Here is a 15,822-nt window from a genome sequence, read left to right as displayed (position 1 = left end):
AAAAAATAGAAGAAAAATCGCTCAATAATCATTACCAACTTTTAGTAACATCTCTAAACCGATAAAGCGGGGCAGATCTACCTATCATAAAAATCAATAAAACCAGTAATCCAATATCATCGCTACCGGACGGATTCGTTGATTTCCGTACTAATTGTTGTTGTTGTAGTAACACGGGGGCAAAAATCGATAATTAACAGCTTTGGTCATTATCTGATGCATTTACAGACGGGCGGTTTTCTATATGATATATCTGAATGAAGTTTTAATAATTATTAAAGTGAAAATCATTATAATTATTATAATACTTTATTAATTGTCAAATAAAAGTAATATTTAAGAATATGAATATGTTATCTGAAATATTTAGAAATCGTTACATTTTATACATCGAACACAGATTTACTTTCTTTTTAATGCATGAAACATCATGCTAACATATATCTATTTACAGAAAAGAAATATTTACGCACAAGAAACTGTCTCTAAATAAAATAAATATTCATGAATATGAATATGTTATCTAAAATATTTAGAAAGCGTATATACTTCCTCTATACGCGCTTTCTTTCACATATTATGAACATTAGAGTATGAGCTTTTGTTTCTAAAATATTTTCAAAATTCTAAATCACTAACGCTTTTCGATTTTTATCGTAAAGGGTAGTAAAACAGCAAGTTCTCATGTATTTCCGTAACAAAAAGTTTGTCAGTAATTAAGTTTTGAAGCCTTCATAAGAAATATAGCTTTTTTTTCAAGATATCTAAAAAGTATTTTTGTTGTCGAACGATTTGGAGACCAGTCGCTTTAAAGAAAAAGAAGTATAGAAATAAGACTTATACTTTTAAAAGGAAATATTTAACCCTTACCATGCTGGACACGATTTGTTCTTCCTTTGCGATCGGTGCAGATCATGATCAGTCTGCACGGATGTGCAGACTGATCATCATCTGCACTGTCTGCCATTCAGCCGGTAACTTTTTAGTATGCACCCTTTTCATAGTACTGTCCAAATTGAAAGATTGACAAGTTTATTATTGTAATTTAGCATGGTAAGGATTAAGCTTCTTATATCGTGCCTAAATAGAAATATCATATTTGCGTGACTTGAATAGGTACTGCTGACAAATACTTCTACCATAGTATACTTTAACTATAAATATATCGTTACAGGAAAAAATCAACATTAAATAACAATAACTTAATCAATACCTCAATTTTAGAATAGCAGACATACTAAACTATAATTTTAGAATAAATAAGTTTTTTCGTGAAATTTGGGCCAAGATCTTTACTCAGTAAATATTTACGGAACAACGACGTGAATTCTAAATTTGTACTGTCATACGATTCATGAAATAAGTGTAAAAATCGTAAAAACAAAGTTCCTGAAAGAAAGGGAAAAGACTATATAAAGACAGAAGAAAGTGAAATAAATATATTAAAACGCAAAAACCATAAAACCATAAAAATACCTATCACTTGTAGTAAGTGGGGTAACATATTTTTTATGACCTGGCTTGAAACAACACTGAACGGATACTGTTTACCCCTAGGCAATATTGTAATACACAATAAAAGTCAAAGGGTAATTTTAAGATATTTGTTACAATTAAATTATTTTATGCTTGATGTGATTGTGTGCAATCTTGGGACTAAAACAAATAATAGATATCGTATGATTTAAGAATGTACCAAAAACATGCATTAATTTAAGAATACATCTATACAAAGAAGTATAAAATACATTATAGCTCTTTGATCTATAATACATACAAAGTAGATTCGGAAAGAAGCAGAATTATCAGTTCATCAAGGCTATCTTTCAAATTCAAGTTTGGTCATATTATGAATAATAGAAAATGATTTTTTTGTTTCAAAATTATTAAAAAAAATCCCATATGAAGAAAAAAAGTTGACCGCGTTGGAGATCGGACCCTGACCGCCGCGGCAATAAAAAAGTCACCAGCGGCAAAAAATAATATAGGTACTATAGGTATCTGGAAATTAATTATCGCTATATTTCTTAAGAATGCTTTGAAACTCAATTACTGACAGACTATATTTTACGGAAACACATGAGAATTAGTTGCTTTAAGTATCTTTTTTTTTTTGCGGTGAAAATTAAAAGCATTTGTATATTTTATAAATGCGAATTGAACACTTAATCCTCCATAGCGTTATTTTAAACGACAGCAGATCTAGGTTTCGGAGTTTCTGAGTTCAACAATTAATTTGTTTTAATTTGTCTTATTACAATCTCAGTTTTTTGTTGTTGTTTTTTTTTTGTCAATGTGAAGTTGCCTACAATTTATAGGCTTTGAGCTATAACAACTTGAACCGACAAAGTCAGGCTAGCAGACGACAATATTTTCCGTAACAGCTTCCGAGTACTTACGGATAACGGCGGAAAAAGCCGGATTTTTAAAGAAATGTTCACTGTACACACTAAAATGCAAAAAGGACCAAACAAACCATTATCAAATTTAAAACAAATTACACATAACGAAAATTGAATAATTTTTCTACATTTTTAGGGGTATCGAATTTTTGATTATTTGCGGAAAATATCTCATTTTATCTGTTATATTTGAAAAAGTCAAATTTTTTAACCCGTTTCCTACAGAGTCTATATGAACTGAGGTGGGTCTATCTAAAGTAAAAAAGGACCAACCAAATATTAAAATATTTTTTAAAATAAATATTCATAATATCCGGAATAAATTAAACTTTAATTTGTGGGGTATCGAATTTTTGATTTCCAAATAGAACTTTTTCTATTTAAGTTTAAGTGATTTTTTCCTTCTTTGTTTATATATAGGCAAATTTATCGATTTTCCGATAGATCGATGTTACTAAAAGTTGGTAATGTGGATTGGAAAGCTGAGCAAAATGTTTCCAGTCTATAGCATAAGTTCATATTGACCAATTGTCACCAAAGTCTGTATAAAGCAAGCTTCTGTAGAAGCTAGTTGGACCGCCTGAGTCAATGTCAAGGTCGCCAATACTTAAAATAGAACAGAACAGAAGGTTATTCTATAAAGAAGGTTATTCAATAAGGTTGACTTGAACACAGTATAATATAATCATGGTATGATATAAACACTAAATTAGTAATATTTAAAACAGAAAAAAAATCAGTTCAATACCTCTCAATAAGACTGAAATATTACCACGAAGCTTTCTAGTATTTGGGACCGCTTGATGTAATTTTAACTACACGGTTACTAAAATAGATGAAAACCAGTTTTCGGCCAACAACTTTAGCTTGTAATAAAATATTATCCGCCAAACATGGTATATAACATGCTAATATTATGACTGATTTTGTGACTTTATTTGACGCCGCTGTTTATTGAAGCTGACTAGTTCCGAAATTTATGTTTTGAGAAATCCCCCGTATTTTACCAAAGTACATAGTACGTCTACATTTACATGTTAAGTTATTATTAAGTATTAATACAAGTGCTCCGTCATGGTCAACAAGTTGCAGAATGATTTATTATTTCAACGAACATCAAAGAGAACATTTGTTGCAATAGAATACAGATAATCGAACATATACTCAGCTTATGTTGGTAAAATGTTTAAATATAAATTGAACACCTTTCAAATGTTTTAAATTCCAATGACCAAACAATTTGTTCAATCTTTTAAACCAAAAATAAAAGTATAAACTAATAATTATTAATGTTCTACTAAACATCCTAAACAGGAAGTACTGTATGTAATGACTTTTGTGATGAAGTGTCCTGCAGACGATGTCTTTGTACAACCTTCAATGCCTGCTGCACAGTAAATGGTCCAAATGTGTTACCATCAAAGTCAAAAAATAAAGTTCAATACTAGTATTTCTAACCGGTTAAGCTTTTCCAACGAATTTGTATGTTTTGACTTAATGGAAATGTAATATCTAAGATAACGTCTGGCAGATTTTATTCTTATTCCGGGGCGTGCCTGCGCATACGCCTATAAGGAGGTTAGGTGACTATTTAAAGTCTTTCATTTGAACAATATCATCTGAATGAGATTTTCAAATTCGTTTTTGAAATATTAGACTGATTTGTGTTTTTTTAATAATCGTGAATATAGAAACACATAAAAGGTAAGTGTAGATTTCCTGGAAGCATAGAGCACAGTAAACACAGCAAGAGACACAGATCGCCAAATAGGCCTGCCACAAATAAAAACATGCACGCACGCACCAACCCACGCGCGCACGCACGCACGTACAAGTACACAGACTGACAGCGTGGACAAAACGAACGGATAAAGGAACACATTGAGCACTGCCCAGGAAGGGCCGCAGAGGCAACACATTCGAACGATACCGTATCTATTTATATTTTTCTTCTTTCCAAGTCATATACTGTTTACAAACAAGCAATTTTACAGATGAAAGCTGGTCTTCATTACTGACAGTGTTTTTTCTGTATATCATATTTGCAGTGATCATCAATTTTCATCAGTGAAATTAATATTATTGTAACCAATAGCGCAAAAGTAAACAAACCTCAAAAAGTGAGTACGGACATAATACCTGGTGTCGATAAAAGTTTTATTAATATTTCAGATATCGTACATTTTTGATCGAACATGTAAAGGTTTTCACAACTATGTCATATGATGATTACACATGTGTATATTGGGCATCCCTTGGTTTAAGTTTTCTATAGATGACATTTCGCATAGATATGTCTCACAAGAACCAAAATGCCAAAGTGGCAAACTTAAGTAGAAACACCCGAACAATGAAAGTAAAGCAAGTGTATTAATGTCATGGAAAATATGCAGGTAAACCCTGAAACGTTTAGGAAGTTTAGTAGAAGATGATCAATTAAAGTAAACTTGCAATATTTTACAAGTACGTGTTGTGTTTCAAAAAAAAAATATCCAGCATTTAACAGTGTTTAATGTTGGGAGGAAATCCCGGTGCCTCATTCGGACATAACTTAAGTCATGAACTGGTACCTGGATAAAGCCATGAATTGTTCACAAAGTCAGCTTGGCGGCTTACTCTTATAAAAAATTAGACACCTCGTGCGGAGTTTTGAACATAGGTAGGTAGGTAGATAGATAGATAATTTTATGGAACAAAATGTCATAGACCCTTGAGTTCACATTGTATATATTATAAACAGTGCATAGTATATTATGTTCAATGGTGGTGCAATCATATAAAACATATTATAAATACAGAAATTGATAATCACCATAAAATTTCATTACCAGTGTATTCTGAGTGACCAGGCTGTTTTTAAATCCTTTTACTGTACAGGCTGTTTTTAATCCTTTTACGCAGTTTGAATTAATTAATCGCCTTTTTACTAGCACTATCAGCTTTGTCTCAAATTCTCACAAATACTTTATGTATTACTTTATTTCTCCTGTACATTCCTGCTTTTAAACGCTTATGCACTGACGCGCACCTGCATAAAATACTCGCAAGGGTGTCATGCAGTATTTATAGATAGATAGTATATGATGAGGTAAAATAAAATATTGCAGAAATGTGTTTATACATACTATGTCATGATACACAATTTAATGCAAATTATACTTTCTAATATAACATTAATAAGCATTTTCTGTATCGAATAATTAGAGATCAACTTTAAAGATTGCAAATGCCTTTTCATAGCTTTCAAATAAGGTGCAACATATTACACTGACTTGAAATAAAACTTTCTATAATTTATAAATGGTTATTAAGGTAAACGGTTATCAGAAATGTGCAAGTATGTATATATAAATGCCAATTTTAAGTACAAATGAATATGTAGCATGAAGAGAAAAGTGTTAGTTTTATATAGTAAATAAGTCTACAGAGTTCAAATGCTTTATACATAAACATTGACAGATTTTTTTTTCTGAATCAGGTTAGCTAAAAAAAAGTTACGCTTAATATAACACTCTTGGCGTGATATTGAAGATTTTTCTGGATACAGAAATACCATTTAGCAATTTACGCAGTTTGAATTAATTAATCGCGTGAGAAAACTTGAAATATTTGCAATTTTATCAAAAACCTGTCAAAATGCGAATGCAGAAGTCATGCATTAAATTAAACATTGATGAAGATTTCAAAAACGATAACAACAAAAAACTTGAATATCCTTAATATGTGAATATTGCTTATGCAATCTTCACATTGTAGAGGATATTAAATAAGCAAATAAATAAACAGATTATGATAATAACATGTTCCGAATATGCGATTTGTTCACATGTGTAGCAGTTGGGATTAAGTAAGAGGTTAGATGCAGTTACCCTGACAGACACATTGTTAGGTCGGGTCTTGACAGTTGTACAATAAAATATATCACAATAAAATATATCAAGGACACAGTGTTTCAGTGACACAAATATTTTAAAACATATCTATATACTGTTGATTTACAGTTGTTGTGTCTGTATTGTATAGAGCAATTCACAGAACTCTGATTTTCCAACATTCTAAATCTGGCATAATTCATCATCAGTTAGTTATTTATCGTTGTATCGAAGTAATTCAAGGAAAAATCTGCGAAACAGATATTAAACATTTTAAAATCTTAGATAAAGTCATTAATGAATACCAGTACGGGCCAAGTATCATGCCAGAGCGATCGTGCTATTTAAGGGTAAAGTTACTCAGGACTCTATACGAAAAATGGTTGTATTCCTCAAAATGTCCGTGTCAAATGTGACAAACAAAATATATTAATGCTGGAATATAGCAAGAGAACGCATCTTGCCGAAAATGTTTCAACATTTTCAAGGGGAGGCCCCAAAAACCCAATTCTCCGGGAGATGGAGACCTCCTTCCTCACCTACCCCATACTCGCAGCATCTCTGCTTGGTTCGCTATATATGCTGCTCATATCTGGCGCACAGTTAAAAATTATCCAGGTACGCCCCTGCTATTCTTCCTTTTCTATTAAAGTTTAGGCAAGGGGACGAACATTACATGAGAATGCTTGTTGTTTTTGAAGCTGCAGATGAAAAAGTTCACCTGAATTCAACCAGTTTTTGGGGATTGGGAGCAGGGCCCTTTACAAAAGGAAAATCACGTCGTATACCAGTGACCAAAATACTGAAAATAGTGCGCATAAAATAGCAGAAGTATTTTTCACAAATATGTTACTCCAGGAGAAAATGGCTTTAGAACACATTAATTCTAAAAGGTACCGTTTATATGAAGCACTGAGATATTTTGTTGAAAAAAAGAAGAAATAAGTGGGGAAAAAAACTGAATTCTGGAAAAGGGTTGCATAAGGGGGCCACACTTTCGGACAGTTCAGCACCTTTAAAAACACTATTTTCAAAGAAGTTTACTTATCTTCGTTTCGATGCGTTTGCAATAATGTCCAAGTGCTGAACTTTCACATAACTAGCATAACTAGGTTGAACGTAGTTTTCAGCCATTTTTAAAGTTTCAAGTTTCAAGTTTATTCATAAGAACACGACCCCTAACTGGGGTGTGTGCATACATGTTACACAAATATAATATACAGGACTGAGCGATACATATTACTATGAATGGCTACATCTAACTGGACTTAGATTGATACAAAAAAAAAAAAAACAATAAAAAATTACAATAGATTATTTGCAAGTACAACTCCAGCAATCTGTACCGGCCACAAGTCCCAATATAGGGGAGGAATATTAAATGGAATGACTGGATGATAATTGCACCAAAGTCTTGTGGACCATCACCGAACACTAGAGTCGCAATCCCAAAACATTATAATATTGAGACATCTATATAATACTATATTCAGAGAGATTAAAAGTCAGGTGACTTAGCATTTACAGACAAATGTGTAATAAAAAGGAAAACACTATTGCAATTTAGATAGTACAACTTTACAGAATTTTGCTAACCTGAATAATATACTAACAATTCCTGAATTAAAACAGTGCTTTCATTTTAGTAGTGTTATGGTTTTATTATAAACATCAATGACTTAACATTTACAGACAAATGTGTAATTAAAAGGAAGACACTATTGAAATTTAGATAGTACAATTTTACATAATTTTGCTAACCTGAATAATATACTAATATTTTCAGAATTAAGCAGTGCTTTCATTTTAGTAGTTTTATCGTTTTATAATAAACATCAATCATTTAACATTTACAGACAAATGTGTAATTAAAAGGAAGACACTATTGAAATTTAGATAGTACAATTTTACAGAATTTTGCTAACCTGAATAATATACTATATAACAATTTCTTACCATCCTAGTTATCATGTATTAGCTATCATGTATATAGTTATATAGATTGTGTTACATGTGATGTATTGCACTCTCACAAATTTACTGGTATATGTTTATTATACTAGGTATTACCATGTTTTCGTATTCATGCATGTATATATTGTTGTATATGAAGATGAACTGTATATGCTTAATTCAAATAAAATGTATGTTCTGTTCTGTTATGTTTTTTTTAAAATAAAAATCAATCATTTAACATTTACAGACAAATGTGTAATTAAAAGGAAGACACTACTGAAATTTAGATAGTACAATTTTACAGAATTTTGCCAACCTGAATAATATACTAACAATACCTGAATTAAACAGTGCTTTCATTTTAGTAGTGTTACGTTTTTTTTTAAATTAAAAATCGATCATTTAACATTTACAGACAAATATGTTACATGTAGTAGTTTTATCGTTTTATAATAAACATCAATCATTTAACATTTACAGACAAATGTGTAATTAAAAGGAAGACACTATTGAAATTTAGATAGTACAATTTTACATAATTTTGCTAACCTGAATAATATACTAATATTTTCAGAATTAAACAATGCTTTTATCGTTTTTAAATAAAAATCAATCATTTAACATTTTTACAGACAAATGTGTAATTAAAAGGAAGACACTATTGAAATTTAGATAGTACAATTTTACAGAATTTTGCCAACCTGAATAATATACTAACAATTCCTGAATTTAAACAGTGCTTTCGTTTTAGTAGTGTTATGTTTTTTTAAATAAAAATCAATCATTTAACATTTACAGACAAATGTGTAATTAAAAGGAAGACACTATTGAAATTTAGATAGTACAATTTTACAGAATTTTGCCAACCTGAATAATATACTAACAATTCCTGAATTAAACAGTGCTTTCATTTTAGTATTGTTATGTTTTTAAAATAAAAATCAATCACTTAACATTTACAGACAAATGTGTAATTAAAAGGAAGACACTATGAAATTTAGATAGTACAATTTTACAGAATTTTGTAACGAATAATATACTAACAATTCCTGAATAAACAGTGCTTTGATTTTAGTAGTGTTATGTTTTTAAATAAAATCAATCACTTAACATTTACAGACAAATGTGTAATTAAAAGAAGACCTATTGAAATCTAGATAGTACAATTTTACAGAATTTTGCTAACCTGAATAATATACTAACAATTCCTGAATTAAACAGTGCTTTCATTTTAGTAGTTTTATCGTTTTATAATAAACATCAATCATTTAACATTTACAGACAAATGTGTAATTAAAAGGAAGACACTATTGAAATTTAGATAGTACAATTTTACAGAATTTTGATAACCTGAATAATATACTAATATTTTCAGAATTAAACAATGCTTTCATTTTAGTAGTTCAATCGTTTTTAAATAAAAATCAATCATTTAACATTTTTACAGACAAATGTGTAATTAAAAGAAAGACACTATTGAAATTTAGATAGTACAATTTTACAGAATTTTGCCAACCTGAATAATATACTAACAATTCCTGAATTAAACAGTGCTTTCATTTTAGTAGTGTTATGGTTTTTAATAAAATCAGTAGGAATGTATTTCTTTCTTTCTTTTCTAAAATAATGGTATTCAAAAATATAGTGATACCCATCCCCAAATTAACTCGCAGATGCGATCATCTTTTCTACTGGTAGTTTATGGTTAATACATCTGAACTTGCTCAAACTTATTCTAAAATCAGTCGGCAGTCCATTCAGATAATATTCAAAACAATGAGATGTTTTAAGTATCCTATAATTTAAACATTTAGGCATTATATATATAGAATTATACCAGTTTTGCTTAAACTGATCGCACAACCTGTTTTTCACCATTTTAACAAGATTGAAATTTTGATGTACATACTGATTTAGCCAATAACCTGGAAAGAGTTTCTTCAATTTTGCATTAACCATTTAGAGTGAAAAATATCAGAATTTATAATGTAAATGTAACAAAGGTTATACAAAAAAACAGATATCTTATCTTGTTTACCACTTACAATTCTTTTCCTGAAACCAACCATTCTGGCTTTGATAAGAATTTCAGCTGGGTATCTGCCCAACTCACTATAAAGTATAGAAGTTGGTGTGGTTTCTTAAAATGAAGTATATATTTGTAAAACTGAATAAACAGAAACTCTATTACATCGCACTTTTCAAATCCAAAATCTTCAGAACCATACAATGCTATTGGAGCAATCATGCTGTCAAATAACTGGAGTTGCATACCTAAAGGTAACGCCAACTTCCTGGCTTTTTGTAGAACACCAAACATGGCTTTTCTAGCTTGTTCTATCAATACACTTTTTGCCTATCAAATTTACCATTACTAGTAAAGGTCATACCTAAGTACACAAAATCATCAACTACCGATAAATTTTCCCCATTAAAAGTAAATAAAGGTTTGTTTCTTCGCTTCTTCTTGCTGAATACAAGGATCTTTGTTTTAGATGAGTTAACCTCTAACTTCCATGCTTGACAATATAAGTACATAGCATTTAAAGCAGCCTGTAACTGTTCCTTGGATTCAGCAAGAATAACGGCATCATCTGCATATAATAATAATTTGAGATAAACATGCACCTCTTAATTATCAAGCAAAGCTCCTGCAATATCATTCACTAAATCTAAGCCATCATATGCTTTTGAAATGAAGTCAACAAGATCGTTTCAAAACATAGAAAAAAGAATCGGTGATATATTTTCATTCTGACGAACACCAATATTACTTATGAAAAAAATCAGACAGTTTAGCATTTTATCTGATACAAGATTTGGCATTTTGGTATAAGCTGTGGATAATCTTAAATATTTTACCATCAATATTCTTCTGTAAGAGTTTCATCGACAATGATGCTCTATTGATAGAGTCGAATGCTTTACGGTAGTCAATAAATGCACAGTACAAAGGTGCTTTAAAATGAAGGTAAATATCCACTAAACAAATGTGATCAATTTTGCTATAGTCCTTTCTAAAACCGGCTAGTACATTCATGGAATCTAGATACTGATTCAAACGATTATTCAAAACAGCCGTAAAAAGTTTACCAAAACAACTTAATATGGTAATACCTCTGTAATTATCTGGATCCGTGGGATCACCTTTATTTTTATATATTTGTTTATTTTTATTTCTTTACAAATGATTCGTTTTTAAAGGGGGACAACTTTTGAGACTTTTTAAGTATCCATCTTTTTTTTTTTTGGGGGGGGGGGGGGGGGGGGGGGGGTTAACACCGTTTTTCAACAGTATTTCAGTCATGTAATGGCGGGCAGTTAACCTAACCAGTGTTCCTGGATTCTGTACCAGTATAAACCTGTTCTTTGCAAGTAACTGCCAACTTCCCCACATGAATCAGAGGTGGAGTACTAATGATTTCAGACACAATGTAGTATCCATCGTACGGAACAGTAATGGTAAGGCAGATTGTTGGTAATGGTGTGGTCCGTTTATCAAATATTTCTGTGTTTTGAAGATATACTCCTAAACCTTAAATAATAAAAGTTAGATTTCCCTGAAGCACCCTGTACAATGTGAAGTTGAGCCATAGAGCCATGCATGGCAAAGTAGGCCCGTAACAAAAAATATAGCAAATGGTGCTTCAAAAAATACATTTTCATTGCATGCAAAATACAGGATGGTTAAGAGGTAGATAAAAAGATGAGGTGTTGGGAAAGTTGGAAAAAAGCAAGAATGAATATTCAACAGGGAAAGCCTCGCTCCAAAACCGCGGTCTCCCTACACTGCAAACCACAGCAGCGCTAACACGTACGTACACAAGACAAAAACAAACAAAACACATACACACGCACACACAGCAAACAGAGAAGCACAAAAAAAAAAGAAAAAACACAGCGGGGCAACGCTCAGTGACTGTCGGTGTCCAAAAGCTACTTGCGGGGATCAAAAAGAAATTAATATTAATTCTAACACGATCCGCAGCAATTGCTATATAAACATATAGCAAAATCGCCTATACATGAATCTACGATAAAATATGGTTGACTGTTACATTTCACCCCCCTATGATTGTGACATAAGAGATTCTACTTCAGTTCCATTACAGACGAATTATTTCAGGGTCAAGCGGTTGAAAACCGCATTTCAAAAACATAAATATAATAAAAAGTCATACTGACTAATGTGTAGGACCGTAAAACACGTTTTGATCTCTACGAGCGAATTCAGTTAGCTTAATTATGATTCAGCGGTGACATAAATGTATGACATAAAGTATGACGTCATAATGATGTGACGTCATATAAAGTTAAGCTCGTAACTCGTAACACAGGGTCAACTCGCCTAATTTGATAATTCTCTTCATGATTAGTTTGCGAGCTGTTAGATTACTAATTCATAAATACTTCTCAAAATTCTGATAAAAAAGAAACAAATATCTATACGTTCCATTGGCTATGCAACACTTTCTGCCCATAGGGGGTAAATTGTAACAGCATATGACCCGAATGACATATTACGCTGACGATGTAGATTCTAGTATTGTAAAATGCGAATTATTTGCGTTGTTAGAATCGAAATAATAAATATGTTCCAATAATTTTATCAATTAATAAAACATGGGCAGTTGTTTGGATGCGAATAATTAAATCACTCGTGCTACGGCATACGCACTCGTGATTTAATTATTACGCATCCAAACTTCTGCCCATATTTTATTAACTGATAAAATATAAGAACAGATTTATTATTTCTTAAGTAAATTACAAAGTATCAATAAGACCCAACAGTGTACTAGAGAAAATGCAAGGAAATATTCTATACAAGTATTTGATACCATACGTTGCTCAAATTTGTACAAAATACAAATTCATCGATCGAGGATATGTCAATGTAAATGAGTTTAGCGTTACTTTTCTAAGAAAACGTCGCTAAACTTTCTAACACAAATCACGCGTGCACCATTCTTTTAAAAAAAAATAGATCTATGTCCGGCATATTTTCTTGAGTCAAAGAAATAAAAGGAGCATTTTACCTAAAATATGATTCACTTCATATTATAAATAAAGTATTCTGTTTTTATAACTTTACACTGACCGATTTTTGTGATCAATTTACGATCTCTCACAATAAGAAAATAAAACTGACGTATCATCAGAATTATGCACTTTATTCGGATTCCTGTACATCGCGACGTTACAAGAAATTTGTAAACATGAGCCGACAAAACGAGTGTTGAAAGTTCTGGACTTTTCTAAGATATGTTTAATTTCTTTAATTTTCTGATACTCTGAACTTTACACAACCTAAGTGTATGCACAGACATAACGAAGAACTTATGCAATATATCCCTTAGTACAAATTTTGGACCTATCTTTTCCAGCCATGGGTTTTTTTTTTTCGTGTAACGTGATAACCTCGCCTCCGAGGCTCCTATTGTTCGTGGGCGGTCATAGGATACCACCCCATTGTTCCTGCGCGGTCATAGGATACCCTCCCCATTGTTCGTGCGCAGTCATTGATGACGTCATGGGGTCACGTGGTTGGCTCCAGGCAGGCTGCCCAACCGATTGTTATATACTACTGGCCTCGTTTATTGACGAATATAATTTGAACAATCTTGGTAGAGAGTCAAACAAGGACCATATGGGAAAATTATTTTAAAATCGGACCAGCAGTTTCTTTCCAGGAGATTTTCAGAAGTGACCACAGCTCCTAGCGGCCATGTTCAGTAGCGAATCAGAAAAATTTGAATAACGTTCGTAAAGTGTCACCAAAGGAACATTTGTGAAAAATTATTTTAAAATTGGGTCTGCGGTTTCTGACAAGAAGATTTTTAAAGTTTCCAGCATATACATATTGGCAAAAGTGACCACAACCCTCTGGCGGCCATGTTTTTGACGAATCGAATAATTTAAACAATCTTTGTAGATGGTTGCATTAGGATCATATGTGTGAAATTATTTTAAAATCGGACTGGCGAATCTTCTATTATTAGCTCTGGTGCCCCTATGCGCAATGGTTTGAACAATTTCGGAATTAAACCAGCAAAGGTACATCCAAGCCAAGTTTCATCAACTTCCACCACACGGTTTCTTGTGGTCCTAATGTAACCCACTACCAAGACAGCCATCTTAGAATAATACACAAATGTTTCACGGGTGACCATTTGCTGATATTGTACAAATAATTCTGTTTCGTCAAAAAAAACCAAGGCCGTAACGGGATTGTGATCACTTTTCCATAATATATTATATCGGCGACGCCCTTAAAGTTAAAGGTCGCAAGTGAAAAGCAGTACTTTTATAAGAAAACTGAAAAATTACTTAAAATCTTTTTATAGAGTTCTCATCGAAACTGTTCATATCTGTATTTCAACCTTCAAGTACTGACAGCACCGACGGTCATGTATTTATCGACATGATAATATTTTAGAAATTGTATGCCGTTTTACAGTCGCCCATAATGAAAGGTCGTAAGATCTGCTACTTACGACCTATTTACTACTATAGTATATAATTGTTGTATCCAAAATCACATAATATATAAACTTAAAATGTTAATAGTGGCAGATACGACCTTTGTCTTCCGTTGATATTTCTAAAATTGATCAAAATTGGGTCGTAAGTAACAGATACGACTGTCTATCATTAACAATGTTTCATTTTTGGTGCAATAAACAAGATCTTATGTTCAGGTTATACCCATTTTAACGAGCTTTTTGAAAATGTGTAAGGTCATATAAGGTCGTAAGCTATGACCTTATTTTTCTGGGACGTCGATATGTATGTAGTGGTAACTGTTTGATATAGTATCCTATATCAGCATTCCTCTAAAGTCTTATAGCCAACACTCTCCTTCCTCCCCTACCCTGTGGCCAACATACATTACCTGCCCGTATTTATTAAGTTGATACTTTTAAAATATTCTTGTTGTAAAACATCGGCACTAATTCAAAATAATTTCACAGACATTTTCCTTGTATAATCATCTATCAAAACTGATCAAGGAAGTAGTGTAAACTGATCAAGGAAGTAGTGTAACTCAGGTGATCATTCTTGGGCCATACCATGGTCCTCTTATTTGTTTGAGTTGTAAGTAAGACGTTTTAAAAAATTTGTTAAGATTTTTCGATTATGATAAGAGAAAATAAACATCTTACTAAACTAAAATCAAATCTTTCATTTAAGCTGATATTTCAAATGCCTTTCCTTGTCGTATATGGCCTCCGTGACCTTGTGGTTATATACACTGACTCCAAATCACTTGCCCCTTACCGATGTGGGTTCAAGCCTCACTCGGAGTGTTTATTTTCATGTGAGGAACCCATCCAGTTGGCGGTTCTACTTACAGGTGCCCGCTCGTGATGAAATAATGCCCGGGGTTGCACCTGGGGTCTTCCTCCACTACCAAAGCGAATGTCGCCATATGGCCTATAATTGTGTCGATGCAACGTTAAACCCAACAAAAAAAAACAAAAAAAAAACAACAACTAAATAAATATTTAATTTATTTCAATGAAATAACTTACTAGTTTCACTATCCTTAACTGCTATACATTTTGAATCTGTTAAAGTAATTACGTTTC

The 15,822-nt window shown here is 32.0% G+C and overlaps 1 protein-coding gene across 3 annotated transcripts in view; it reads right to left on the bottom strand.

Annotated features, from left to right (window-relative positions):
• Positions 1 to 5,453, bottom strand: part of LOC123529466 (NXPE family member 2-like) — a 63,900-nt gene extending 58,447 nt beyond the window's left edge. Inside the window, exon 1 of one of the 3 annotated variants that reach the window (XM_045309810.2) lies at positions 5,215 to 5,453. In XM_045309810.2, coding sequence (XP_045165745.2) covers positions 5,215 to 5,227 — 13 coding nt within the window. In that variant the 5' untranslated portion in view covers positions 5,228 to 5,453. The remainder of the gene's footprint in view (positions 1 to 5,214) is intronic. The other 2 variants (XM_045309806.2, XM_045309807.2) reach the window with 2 other exon arrangements.
• Positions 5,454 to 15,822: the final 10,369 nt, after the last annotated feature.

This window comes from Mercenaria mercenaria, chromosome 13, assembly GCF_021730395.1.
Source record: "Mercenaria mercenaria strain notata chromosome 13, MADL_Memer_1, whole genome shotgun sequence".
NCBI classification, from domain to species: Eukaryota; Metazoa; Mollusca; class Bivalvia; order Venerida; family Veneridae; genus Mercenaria; species Mercenaria mercenaria.
Note: the sequence above shows the minus strand (reverse complement) of the source record. Positions and strands in the feature narration are given on the sequence as shown.